This window comes from Podarcis liolepis (genome assembly GCF_965112155.1).
Source record: "Podarcis liolepis genome assembly, chromosome: 1".
NCBI classification, from domain to species: domain Eukaryota; kingdom Metazoa; phylum Chordata; class Lepidosauria; order Squamata; family Lacertidae; genus Podarcis; species Podarcis liolepis.
Genome location: NC_139554.1, coordinates 120,278,590 through 120,291,289, shown reverse-complemented (window position 1 = coordinate 120,291,289; position 12,700 = coordinate 120,278,590). Strand labels below are relative to the sequence as shown.

At 45.4% G+C, this 12,700-nt stretch overlaps 1 protein-coding gene across 4 annotated transcripts in view; it reads left to right on the top strand.

Moving 5' to 3' along the window:
• NEMP2 (nuclear envelope integral membrane protein 2) overlaps positions 1–12,700 on the top strand; it is a 99,977-nt gene that overhangs the window by 85,139 nt on the left and 2,138 nt on the right. For 2 of the 4 annotated variants that reach the window (XM_083469310.1, XM_083469309.1), the window contains 6 exons: positions 1,502–1,730; positions 1,863–1,935; positions 2,855–2,948; positions 5,859–5,973; positions 8,363–8,588; positions 10,026–10,202. In XM_083469310.1, coding sequence (XP_083325436.1) covers positions 1,502–1,730; positions 1,863–1,935; positions 2,855–2,948; positions 5,859–5,973; positions 8,363–8,588; positions 10,026–10,202 — 914 coding nt within the window. Of the gene's footprint in view, positions 1–1,501; positions 1,731–1,862; positions 1,936–2,854; positions 2,949–5,858; positions 5,974–8,362; positions 8,589–10,025; positions 10,862–11,122; positions 12,385–12,700 lie in introns of those variants that run through there. The other 2 variants (XR_014518080.1, XR_014518081.1) reach the window with 2 other exon arrangements.

The following is a 12,700-nucleotide window of genomic DNA, read 5'->3' as shown; positions in this document are numbered from 1 at the left end:
TGGGTATTCTCCTCTTGCTCCACAACTTGGAAGCTGAAGTAGGAGCCTCCACGACTTGTGGAGCAGAGACTCCATGCTTCAGATTTTCCCCTCCAACCCCAGGAGGTTGCTGGAAACAGTGGCCGGGGGGAGTGCTGTTGTGCTCACGTCCACCTTGTGGTCGTGGGGCTTCCCAGAGGCTTCTTCTTTCTTCTTTGGTGATTACCCGTAGCCGAGTAAGATTGTCTTCCGTGAAGACGGTTTTAAAAGTGAGCATGTAAGTGAGTGTGGAGGCCAATTCTGGATCCTTCCACAGTGGGGACATAGGTTGATCACAGTGAGGGTTTGCCAAGCGTGCCTTCCTCTTAGCTCGTTTCTCCCTTGCATCCTGAGTTCCAGCGTCTTCAAAGCCCATGACACCTTTGGTAAAGGCTGTTCTCCAACTGGAGCGCTCGCAGGCCAGTGTTTCCCAGTTGTTGGTGTTTATACGACGTTTTTAAAGATTTGGCCTGAGAGAGTCTTTAAACCTCTTTTGTTGACCACCAGCATTACGCTTTTCATTTTAAAGTTCAGCCATGTGGTTGGCCGCTGTGAGAACAGGATGCTGTTCTCAATAGGCCACTGGCGAGATCCAGCAGGGCTCCTGTTTCTCTTTTATGTTCTGTTTCTCTCTTATTTTGCACCCTCCAGCTCATGGAGGACGATGGAGACAGCAGCACAGGGGGAAATGGGGTTTAGGACATTCATCCCCATTCACTCTGCTCCTATGCAGTCAGATCTATCTATCTATATCTATCGCGGGTGGCGCTGTGGGTTAAACCACAGAGCCTAGGACTTGCCGATCAGAAGGTCGGTGGTTCGAATCCCCATGACAGGGTGAGCTCCCATTGCTCAGTCCCTGCTCCTGCCAACCTAGCAGTTCAAAAGCATGTCAAAGTGCAAGTAGATAAATAGGTACCGCTCCGGCGGGAAGGTAAACGGTGTTTCCGTGCCCTGCTCTGGTTCGCTAGAAGCAGCTTAGTCATGCTGGCCACATGACCCAGAAAAACTGTCTGCAGACAAACGTCGGCTCCCTCGGCCAGTAAGGCGAGATGAGCGGCGCAACTCCAGAGTTGGCCACGACTGGATCTAATGGTCAGGGGTCCCTTTACCTATATCTATCTATCTATCTATCTATCTATCTATCTATCTATCTAGCTATCTACAACTCCCATCATCCCTTGTCATTTGCTGCCCTGGCAGGGAATGATGGGAGTTGGAGTACCAACAACATCTGGAAGGCCGCAAGTTCCCCGTCCCTGCTATAGGCAAAATCAAATTGGAAAAGTTATCTCAGAGTTTCCCAAACTTGGGTCTCCATCTGTTTTTTTGGACTACAACTCCCATAATCCCTGACCACTGGTCCTGCCAGCTAGGGTCGTCGGGAGTTGTAGTCCAAAAAAACAGATGGAGACCTGTTATTTGCTCTGTTATTTCCTCCTGTCCTTAGCTGAGAGGAATAATTCAGGTATCTTCTTTATAGGTGAAAATAAGCAGCGCCGAAACATTTGAGGTGATATCCATCCCAGAGGAACGGAATTGCCAAAGCTCTGAAAATCTGCTTGCCTTTTTCAAGTGCCTATTTAACAATATTTGGCAGTCGGGCGTGTCTAATGAAACCACAATCTCAGCGAGCCTGTATGGAGAGAAAACCTGTTTCTGGGTGCAGCCTATGAACAAAGCAGCCTTCACTGTACACACAAAACTAAACAGTGAGTCACTTTATTTAATCTGTTCGTAAAGTGCGCTTGTGTTATTGGAAGGATGCACAACAAGGGAGCGACTAGTTTAAAAATGAAGCAATGTGGACTTTCCCCCATTTTTTCCATTCTGTTCTGTTTTAGTGTTGGATCGGACACTCTTTCTGCTGTTTCTCACCGGAATCCTTCTCTTTCATTTTGCACATAATCTGAGCAGGTGAGATTCAGCTCTGATTCACTGGGTGTGAATTTTATTTTAACTTGCTGTTCACACAAAAAGGGGTGATCCGTTGGCTGGAAGAAAAGCACTTGGGTTGCGGTGGGGAAGAGGCTTTGGAGACATAAACCCTTGTTAGTAGGCATAGGGGAAGGTTGAGGTCTTCTCTCCCATGCACCACTTTTGCTCTGAAAAACCAACCACTCGTCTCTCCCTGTATATATATGATCATGGGAGACCTGTGCCTTAAATATGTCGGCTTCTATTGCACAGAGTTTGATCCAGAGTTGCAGGAAATCTGTTTGCACACAGCTTCCCCCTTCCGTCACACAAAATTTGATCTAAGAAACATATCGTGGCCGTGGCAGTTTTTGAAACCTTTTTGCAAACAGTGCACCTGCTGGAGAGAGACAGCTAGACAGCTCACCCATTGAGGAAGAGAGACAAAAAAAATAGCTAGCCTCGCTCTTTGGCTTTCCAGCCTTCCCATGTTGAGCAGGGAACGTCTGAAGGGGGAGTGTTATTCCTGTTTGCTTGAACATAGGGAGAAGGCTCCGTACGATTGGGATCCTTGCATGGGATGGTTGGAAATGGAGAGGGTGGGACTGGTGGATTGGAGTCAGAGGCAGCCAGTCACCCCACGCCTCTAACTTATGTAAATATTTCCCAAGCAGAGCTTAGGAGGAGGGGAAAAAATGAGGGGTGTGAGCTGAGACTATGCAGGGACCCAAAGAGAGAGAGAGATTGAGGGTGGTCCCTATGGTATATTCAGGGAAGGTCAAATAATGTGCTATGTATAGGTATCCTCGCCCATAGGTCTCTAAAGTTTTAGTAAAATTGTGTTTTCTCATTTCTGCGTGTCTGAAACCACCTGCCCGCCCACAAAAGTTCTAACAGCACCCCTCTGCTCTCAACACAGGAGTATCGCATTCTATTATTCTGCTGGAGTCACATTCGGTGTCCTTGCCACTCTAGTCTTTCTCCTTTTGATGCTTAAAAGATTTATTCCCAAGGTGAGTGTACCGCTGATAACATAAAACAGGCTAGATAACTATATTGATGCTTTTCAATGTCAGTTTGCTTTTCATCCATTCCCGGGCTCCCGAAAGAAATGATGTTATCGATGTAGGATTCCTTTAAACAGCAACACGTCGCAGCCGAATTTCTGACATTATTTTCTGGCAATTAATTATTCTGTCCTTCCAAGAAGCTCCTCTGAAATAATAGTTCTTCACTTCATTCCAACCTCTTCTTGGAGGAACCGGTAGCCCTGCAGACGTTGGCCGACATCAACTCTCATCAGCCCTGCCAAGATAGCAAGTCATAGAATCATAGAATTGTAGAGTTCGAAGGGCTTGAACCTGCAACCTTGGTGTTTATCAGAGCCATGCTCTAACCAACCGAGCTAATCAACGATCAGGAATGATGGAAATTATAGTCCTTCAACAACTGGAGGGCTTGGCTTAGTGGGCGAGTCTAAGGCAGGAGCAAGTGGTAAATGAAGCCTTTGTATAATTCTTGACATAGTTTTGTTTTTCATCATGGGACAAACAATTCTGCAAAGAATAGCCTGGTCGCTCTAGCCTGGAATCCCAGTGTGTGCTTTGCCCCTGAACCCCAAATCGCTGGCTTCATCTACTCCATGGGTAGGCAAATTAAGGCCCAGGGGCCAGATCTGGCCCAGTGGCCTTCTAAATCCAGCCTGCGGACGGTCCGGGAATCAGCGTGTTTTCACAGGAGTAGAATGTGTCCTTTTATTTAAAATGCATCTCTGGGTTATTTGTGGGGCCTGCCTGGTGTTTTGACAAAGTAGAATGCGTGCTTTTATTTAAAATGCATCGCTGGGTTATTTGTGGGGCATAGGAATTCATTCATTTCTCCCCCCCAAACAAAAATACAGTTTGGCCCCCCACAAGGTCTGAGGAACAATAGACCGGCCCCTTGCTGAGAAAGTTTGCTGACCCCTGGTCTACTCCATCCTTCAACTTCCTGCAGATTTTGTGAGTGCAGCTTCACCTCCCCCTTCAGCCCACAACCAGCATGGCCGATGGGGCAGAGATGATGGGAAGTTGCAATCCAGTAGCATCATCCTGGCATTAGATTGGGGAATAATATTAGCAAACTGACAAACCTAGACAGCATCTTAAAAAGCAGAGACATCACCTTGCCAACAAAGGTCCGTATAGTTAAAGCTATGGTTTCCCCAGTAGTGATGTATGGAAGTGAGAGCTGGACCATAAAGAAGGCTGATTGCCGAAGAATTGATGCTTTTGAATTATGGTGCTGGAGGAGACTCTTGAGAGTCCCATGGACTGCAAGAAGATCAAACCTATCCATTCTTAAAGAAATCAGCCGTGAGTGCTCACCGGAAGGACAGATCCTGAAGCTGAGACTCCAATACTTTGGCCACCTCATGAGAAGAGAAGACTCCCTGGAAAAGACCCTGATGTTGGGAAAGATGGAGGGCACAAGGAGAAGGGGACGCCAGAGGACGAGATGGCTGGACAGTGTTCTCGAAGCTACCAGCATGAGTTTGACCAAACTGCGGGAGGCAGTGGAAGACAGGAGTGCCTGGAGTGCTCTGGTCCATGGGGTCACGAAGAGTCGGACACGACTAAACAACAACAACAATTAGCAAACTGCCAGCATATTTCACGTGTGACTTAAAAGGGAAACGGCAGCAGGAAGTTTGCGTTGCATGAGAGACATTAGAGGAGTGTTGAGAAATTATAGGGGTGTTGAGTGGGTTTGTAAAAGAGTCCTCTTCCCTTACCTACTTTATAGGCTCAGCCTGGTACCTGGGTGTAGTTAACACACCAGTAAGAATTAAAAGTACAGTCGTAACTTGGAAGTTGAACAGAATCCGTTCCGGAAGTCCGTTTGACTTCCAAAACGTCTGGAAACCAAAGCGGGCTTCTGGTTGGCTGCAGGAAACTCCTGCAGCCAATCGGAAGCTGCGGAAGCCCCAGCGGACGTTTGGCTTCCAAAAGAATGTTGAAAAACCATAACAGTCACTTCTGGGTTTGCGGCTTTCGGGAGCCAAATTTTTTGACAACTAAGCTGTCTGAAAACCCAGGTACATGAGACGGCGTCTTTATCTGACTGAGAATGCAGCCTATTTAACTGCTTTAGGCAAAGCTGTGCCTTTTGCATCCGGTTTCTCCACATTCCAGACTGATGTGACCCCCCCCCCGCTCGCCCCCCGATTATGTTAATGCGTTGACATGGGTGCTGACATGATTGTGACAGCTCTGTCGCACATTCACACAGCCTTTAGGAAATGTGATAAGACATCCCTGTTCACTTGACTTCTGATTTACAAGACGGTTGTTTGAAACGTACTGTTGGACTAAATAAAAATGTCAGATTTTTATTTGGGGGCAGGTAAGATTGTCGTACCTAGCAAACAGTGGGCCCCATGCACATGAACCTATATGTACACTAGTAGCCAAAATTGTGGAAGTATATTTCTGAGGTTTGATGGTTCATAACACCACTTTTTAGGGGGGGGGGTAATACCATAAAATTATATATCAGTGGAAATATAATTTAATGAAGAATGTAATGCAACAAGGTTTGTTCAATTATCTGTATTCTATCAAATGTTATAGCCAAATAACCATGAAAAGGAGTGTTTAGAGAGTCAATCAGGTGCCATCTTGTTTTGGCAATGATGGCTCATAACACCACTTTTTTGGGGGAGTAATACCATGGAAAGATAATTTAATGAAGAATTATATATCTTTCCATTGATATATAATTTTATGGTATTACTCCCAAAAAAAGTGGTGTTATGAGCCATCAAAGCTCAGAAATACACTTTCTCCAAAAGGTTTTGACAATTTTGGCCACTAGTTTATGTACAAACAAATTGCCATTTTTGTTCATCTGCCTCCCTTTTTATCTTCTCTCACCATCGTTAGGTAAGCACTTTCTGGATTTTAATGAGCGGCTGCTGGTTCTCTTCCCTCTATTTTCTTTACACCTGGAAAGAGGATTTGAAATGGCTGTGGCATCACAACACACACTATGTACTAGGTAAGAGAATGTATAGAAACAGAAAACTGAAAGTGAACATTAGGCTGTGTCACACAGAAGGCATTGTCATTCATAAAACAGAAGATTTCTAAAATGGCACTTCCCCCTCTAAGGTTTTAAAGTTGCAGCCACTGGCTTTGTTCACAAGTCAATATCGCAATATCTAAGAAACCATAGAATCATAGAGTTGGAAGAGACCACAAGGGCCATCGAGTCCAACCCCCTGCCAAGCAGGAAACACCATCAGAGCACTCCTGACATATGGTTGTCAAGCTCTGCTTAAAGACCTCCAAAGAAGGAGACTCCACCACACTCCTTGGCAGCAAATTCCACTGTCAAACAGCTCTTATTGTCAGGAAGTTCTTCCTAATGTTTAGGTGGAATCTTCTTTCTTGTAGTTTGGATCCATTGCTCCGTGTCCGCTTCTCTGGAGCAGCAGAAAACAACGTTTCTCCCTCCTCTATGTGACATCATTTTATATATTTGAACATGGCTATCATATCACCCCTTAACCTCCTCTTCTCCAGGCTAAACATGCCCAGCTCGTAAGAGAAGTTCTCCTGGCTTGGATGCAAGCCAGGTTTGCTCACTGGAGCAAGACGGTTTGAGCATATTAGACCAATCCTGGTCCAACTGCACTGGCTACCAATTAGTTTCTGGGCCTGATTCAAAGTGCTTGTTTTGACCTATAAAGCCTTAAACGGCTCAGGACTGCAATACCTCAAGGACCATCTCTTCCCATATGAACCTACCCAGACCTTGAGATCATCTTCTGAGCCCCTCCTTCGTGTGCCTCCTCCACAAGAGGTCCGGAGGGTGGCAACACGAGAACGGGGCCTTCTCTGCAGTGGCTCCCTATCTGTGGAATGCTCTCCCCAGGGAAGTTCGCCTGGCGCCTTCATTATACACCTTTAGGCACCAGGAAAAAGCGTTGCTTTTTAACCAGGCATTTGGTTGATCTGTTTGACATCCTATACCCTTTAAAATATGGCTCTTTTCTTGGGGCGGGGGGTTATTGGGTTGTTGTTTTTATTCTGATTATATATGTTTTTATCTTTTTTGTGAACCGCCCTGAGGCCTCCGGGTATATTATTATTAATAATAATAATAGTAACAACAACAAGAAGTTCAGTATCAGCTTTTCACAATGGCCAAACAGAGATCTATGGGAAGGCTGTAAGCAGGACATGAGCACAACTGTACAGTGGTACCTCGGGTTACATATGCTTCAGGTTATAGACTCTGCTAACCCAGAAATATTACCTTGGGTTAAGAACTTTGCTTCAGGATGAGAACAGAAATCGTGCTTCGGCGGTGCGGCAGCAGCAGGAGGCCCCATTAGCTAAAGTGGTGCTTCAGGTTAAGAACAGTTTCAGGTTAAGAACAGACCTCCGGAACGAATTAAGTACTTAACCCGAGGTACCACTGTACTCTCCTCTAGCTGAGGGTCATGGTTTTGTTCCACCCCAAACCACGACCTGTCACCAAGGTTTGCACTTGTCTCACTGATTGTGGTTTGTTTGGATGTAACCCTAAGCCAGCGATCGTGGTTTGTTTCTCCCTGGCAATAGCAGGAAAGAGCAAATGGGGTGAGACCAATAGGGTCACAGCAAACCATTGCCCACAGTTTACTGTGACGAGCAGGGTGCCCGATAAACAATGGCTCACTTCAGTTTCTTTTTAAAGTTTTGTCCAAATGAGATAGGGACGCGGGTGGCGCTGTGGGTTAAACCACAGAGCCTAGAGCTTGCCTATCAGAAGGTCAGCGGTTTGAATCCCCCTGACGGGGTGAGCTCCCGTTGCTCGGTCCCTGCTCCTGCCAACCTAGCAGTTCGAAAGCACATCAAAGTGCAAGTAGATAAATAGGTACCGCTCCAGCGGGAAGGTAAACGGCATTTCCATGCATGACCCCGAAGCTGTATGCCGGCTTCCTCGGCTAATAAAGCGAGATGAGCGCTGCAACCCCAGAGTCGGTCACGACTGGACCTAATGGTCAGGGGTCCTTTACTAAATGAGATGCTAAAATCTTCCCTTAGGTTTTTTTTGAAATGAATGTGCACCTCAGCCTTTTTATTCACATAAAGAGGTTACGCCGGAAACCGAATGTGTGAACTTGCCCACAGGGGTCTCTTTATTCCACGAGGTGGAAAGCAGACTTTGCAAATAAATTTATCAAAATGATTAGCTCGCCTGCCTTTCGTACGGTCACGTGCGACATTGCAGCACCACGGAAGCTCCCTTCCAGTTGAAGTCATTTCGCCTGGTCTCCTAGAACTGATTCTTACCACAGATATTAGGACAAGGGGCAATTTACTAGCTTGAAATAGGCTAAGGTAGCAGAGTTCCTTCCTTGTTGATCTTTGTATGGTTTTGTCGTTTGCTTTTCCAGGGTATTGCCTGATAGTCGGATCCATCAGTTTTGGTTTTTGTCACAAGCATGGGCCGCTCAAGAGTGAACAGAGTATGAACCTTCTGATGTGGACGCTACAATTTATAGGCTTGGTTTTCATTTATGTTGGCATTTCCATTCCAGTGGTTGCCTATGCAGTCATTGTCGCCATGCTGTGTTCAAAAATCCTGTATTATCCTCTTAAAGTATTCGGCTACATTGGCAGGTTAGTATCCTTTGGGGCTGCTAAACCACTGGATGAACAACTCCCTTTAATGGACATGTTTCCTCCCACCGTGTATTGAATGCAGGATCTGCCCACATGTGTTGGCTTGGATCACGTCACTTAAGAAATATTATTTTTATTGGTTCTGGAGAAAGCATAGGTTGGAAGGGACCTGGGTGGGAGTTGGCCATCGTCTAATACAGGCCTCCGTCTGTTATATTCTATGTATACCTTGGCAGTACGCTTCTCTTGTCGATAATACACAAGATTGCACAAACGACGCCTTCTAAAATAAAGCACAAGTCCACCTTTTCCAGCACATCTTCCCTTTGATGGCATCCCTGTTAAGTGCAGCTGCTTTCACGACTCGCAAGAAGGGGCTGTTTGTTTTCCAATCTGCCTTTTAAAGAAAGGATGTTGTGAGTGGCTTAAAGGCAGGTGCTGTTTTAGGAGCACACATATAAAAATAGGAATATTGGGCAGGAGCCAGTGAATAAACTCCCTGCACAGAAGGAACTTGCAAGGACCTTGGCTTCCACAATGGGGCTTTCCCTCAAGCTCTCTGGCCCCTGTGCCTTCCCCAAATTGGCTCCAGAGGGGGGAATAATAATAATAATAATAATAATAATAATAATAATAATAATAATAAATTTTATTTATACTCCGCCCTCCCCAGTCAAGACCGGGCTCAGGGCGGCTAACAACCAATAATAAAAACAAGTTGATTGAAATACAACTTAAAAAACAAGATTAAAATACAACATTAAAACAATTAAAACATTAAAGAACATTAAAGAAGAGGACTTACCCCATTCAGATAGAAGAGCCAATGTAGCACCATGCTGAATTCCTCCCCAAAAGTCAAGCAGTATTTTAATTTTAATTAATTTTAATTAGATTAGATTAAAATATAATTGAAAAGTTAATTAGTGTTTTAATTTGCAAATGCAGGGAGAAGGAGAAGGGGAAGCTTGGGAGTTTTTTGCCTCGTAGTATTTGTTATTTGAAAACATTGCTTCCTTCTCTGTTCCCTAGTGTTCTATATATGGTCTGCAACCTGATGGGCAGAGCACTGTCTTATTTAGGATCAATTACAGTGGTACCTCTGGTTATGTACTTAATTCGTTCCGGAGGTCCGTTCTTAACCTGAAACTGTTCTTAACCTGAAGCACCACTTTAGCTAATGGGGCCTCCCGCTGCCACCACGCTGCCAGAGCACAATTTCTGTTCTCATCCTGAAGCAAAGTTCTTAACCCGAGGTACTATTTCTGGGTTAGCAGAGTCTGTAACCTGAAGCGTATGTAACCTGAGGTACCACTGTACAGTGCAGCTACAAACAAGTTCTAATTCCCCCTTGTCACACACTTTTTTTGTATTTCAAATCCACGGACCAGCTTTTGATCCGCCATCTGTGGCCTTTTGTTTTCTCATTTTCAGAAAAGCCAGCCGGCTCTTCACATCAGGAAAGTTGGAGGTTCGTTACCTGACTGAAGAAGAGTATCGGGAGCAGGGTGAACAGGAGACCCTCAAGGCCTTGGAGGACCTACGAACCTTCTGCCGTCGCCCCGATTTCCCCTCGTGGGTAGCAGTGGTGAAGCTGCAGTCGCCGCAAAGGTAGGAAATTTCTTCTTCTTTAGGCCAATCAAAATTTCACAGAATAGCATGCCAGCTTTTGTGTTCCACAGAACTCTTCATCAGAGTTCCACAGAACCTTCTGCTGTCGCCCTGATTTCCCTTCGTGGGTAGCAGTGGTGAAGCTGCAGTCGCCGCAAAGGTAGGAACTTTCTTCTTCTTTAGGCCAATCAAAATTTCACAGAATAGCATGCCAGCTTTTGTGTTCCACAGAACTCTTCATCAGAGTTCCACAGAACCTTCTGCTGTCGCCCTGATTTCCCTTCGTGGGTAGCAGTGGTGAAGCTGCAGTCGCCGCAAAGGTAGGAACTTTCTTCTTCTTTAGGCCAATCAAAATTTCACAGAATAGCATGCCAGCTTTTGTGTTCCACAGAACTCTTCATCAGAGTTCCACAGAACCTTCTGCTGTCACCCTGATTTCCCTTCGTGGGTAGCAGTGGTGAAGCTGCAGTCGCCACAAAGGTAGGAACTTTCACAGAATAGCACGCCAGCTTTTGAGTTTCACAGAACTGTTCATCAGAGTTCCACGGAACTCTTCATCAAAGCAGCAGGGGTGGTGTAAGTGTGGATCTTAGCTGATGGCAGTGCCACAGGCCTGCAGCTGGTGAGAGTCCTGAGGCAGAATTTATTCACAAAGTTCCGTATTTTTCGCTCTATAAAACACACCAGACCACAAGACGCACCTAGTTTTTGGAGGAGGAAAACAAGAAAAAAAATATTCTGAATCTCAGAAGCCAGAACAGCAAGAGGGATCACTGCGCATCGAAAGCAGCAATCCCTCTTGCTGTTCTGGTTTCTGGGATAGCTGCCGCAGCCTGCATTCGCTCCATAAGACGCACACACATTTCCCCTTACTTTTTAGGAGGGAAAAAGTGAGTCTTATAGATCAAAGAATATGGTAGCTTTCCAAAAGAAAAGGGTGGCTTTCCCCCAAAGCGAGTCTGTATGAGAAGGATGTTAAGGAAGCATTCATTTGCTTTAGGCCAGGGGTGCGGGGAAGCTGTGGCCCTTCGGATGTTGTTGGACTACAATTCCCATCATCCCTATTGGCCATAGGGCTGGGGCTGATGGGAGGTGGAGTCTGGGGGCAAGGACAACAGTTCCCTATCCCTGGTGTAGGCTGAATCTAGGAGCCGCTTACTAAGCTGAGTTATTGAGTTTTAATCAAGTTATAAACTGCCCTTCTGCAACAGGATTATTATTATTTTGGGAGGGGGGTGTTGGGAGAAAGTTTTATTAACTCTTTTCACATTGCAATAAAAAAAAAACCTAATAACGCACACAAAAAAGCAAAAGAATAAAAGAACAGAGAGAAGGTCGTAGAGACAGGTAAGTACAGAATCCTCTCTCACAGATATATCTTTTGTCCCATTCAGACAAGGGTGTGTCCTTCCAGCTCATAACTGGGGGCGTCCCTTTCATCTCTCAGCCTCTCACCCATTTAGGGAAATTTTTAATGCTTGATTTTTTATCGTGTTTTTAATATTCTGTTGGGAGCTGCCCAGAGCGGCTGGGGAAACCTAACCAGATGGGCAGGGTATAATTTATTATTATTACAGTGGTACCTCTGGATGTGAACTGGATCCGTTCCGGGGCCCCGTTCGCATCCTGAAGTGAATGCAACCCGCGTCTGCGCGGGTCGCGATTTGCCGCTTCCACGCATGACATCATTTTGAGCATCTGCGCATGCGCAAGCGGTGAAACCCGGACGTAATGCGCTCCGTTACCTCCGGGTCGCCGTGGAGCGTAACCTGAAAACACTCAACCTGAAGCACATTTAACCCGAGGTATGACTGTATTATTATTACAGTGGTACCTGGAGTTACATACGCTTCAGGTTACAGACCCCGCTAACCCAGAAATCTTACCTTGGGTTAAGAACTTTGCCTCAAGATGAGAACAGAAATCGCACTGCGGTAGCAAGAGGCCCCATTAGCTAAAGTGGTGCTTCAGGTTAAGAACTGTTTCAGGTTAAGAACAGACCTCCGGAACAAATTAAGTACGTAACCAGAGTTACCACTGTATTATTATTATTATTATTATTATTATTATTATTATTATTATTATTATTATTACTACTGCTACTGAGAGACTTCCCCTTCGCTGCCTCTCACACAGGGACCGTACATCACCTTCACCCGCGTGCAATTCTTACCCAAATTCAGTAAGATAAAATAATTAAGAGAAATAATAGTAAAATACTTAAGAGGAGAAAATAAGAATGGTAACAAAACAGAAAGAGATGGAAAGAAGGTTGAGAGCAACTTCCTACTATCCATCTGTTAGTTGTGCCAGCAAGTATTCCTCATCATAGTCCAGGTATCATGTATAACTGGCGACCAGTGCTAGCTTTGGCCATTTCCCCCCCACTTGAAATGCAAAGACGCAAACGTGTCTTGAAAGATGTGGGAGATATTGCCGGTGCTAAGAACGCAGTGGGTGTGGTGGACAAGAGTTTCCGAGCGGCACTTTTATATACA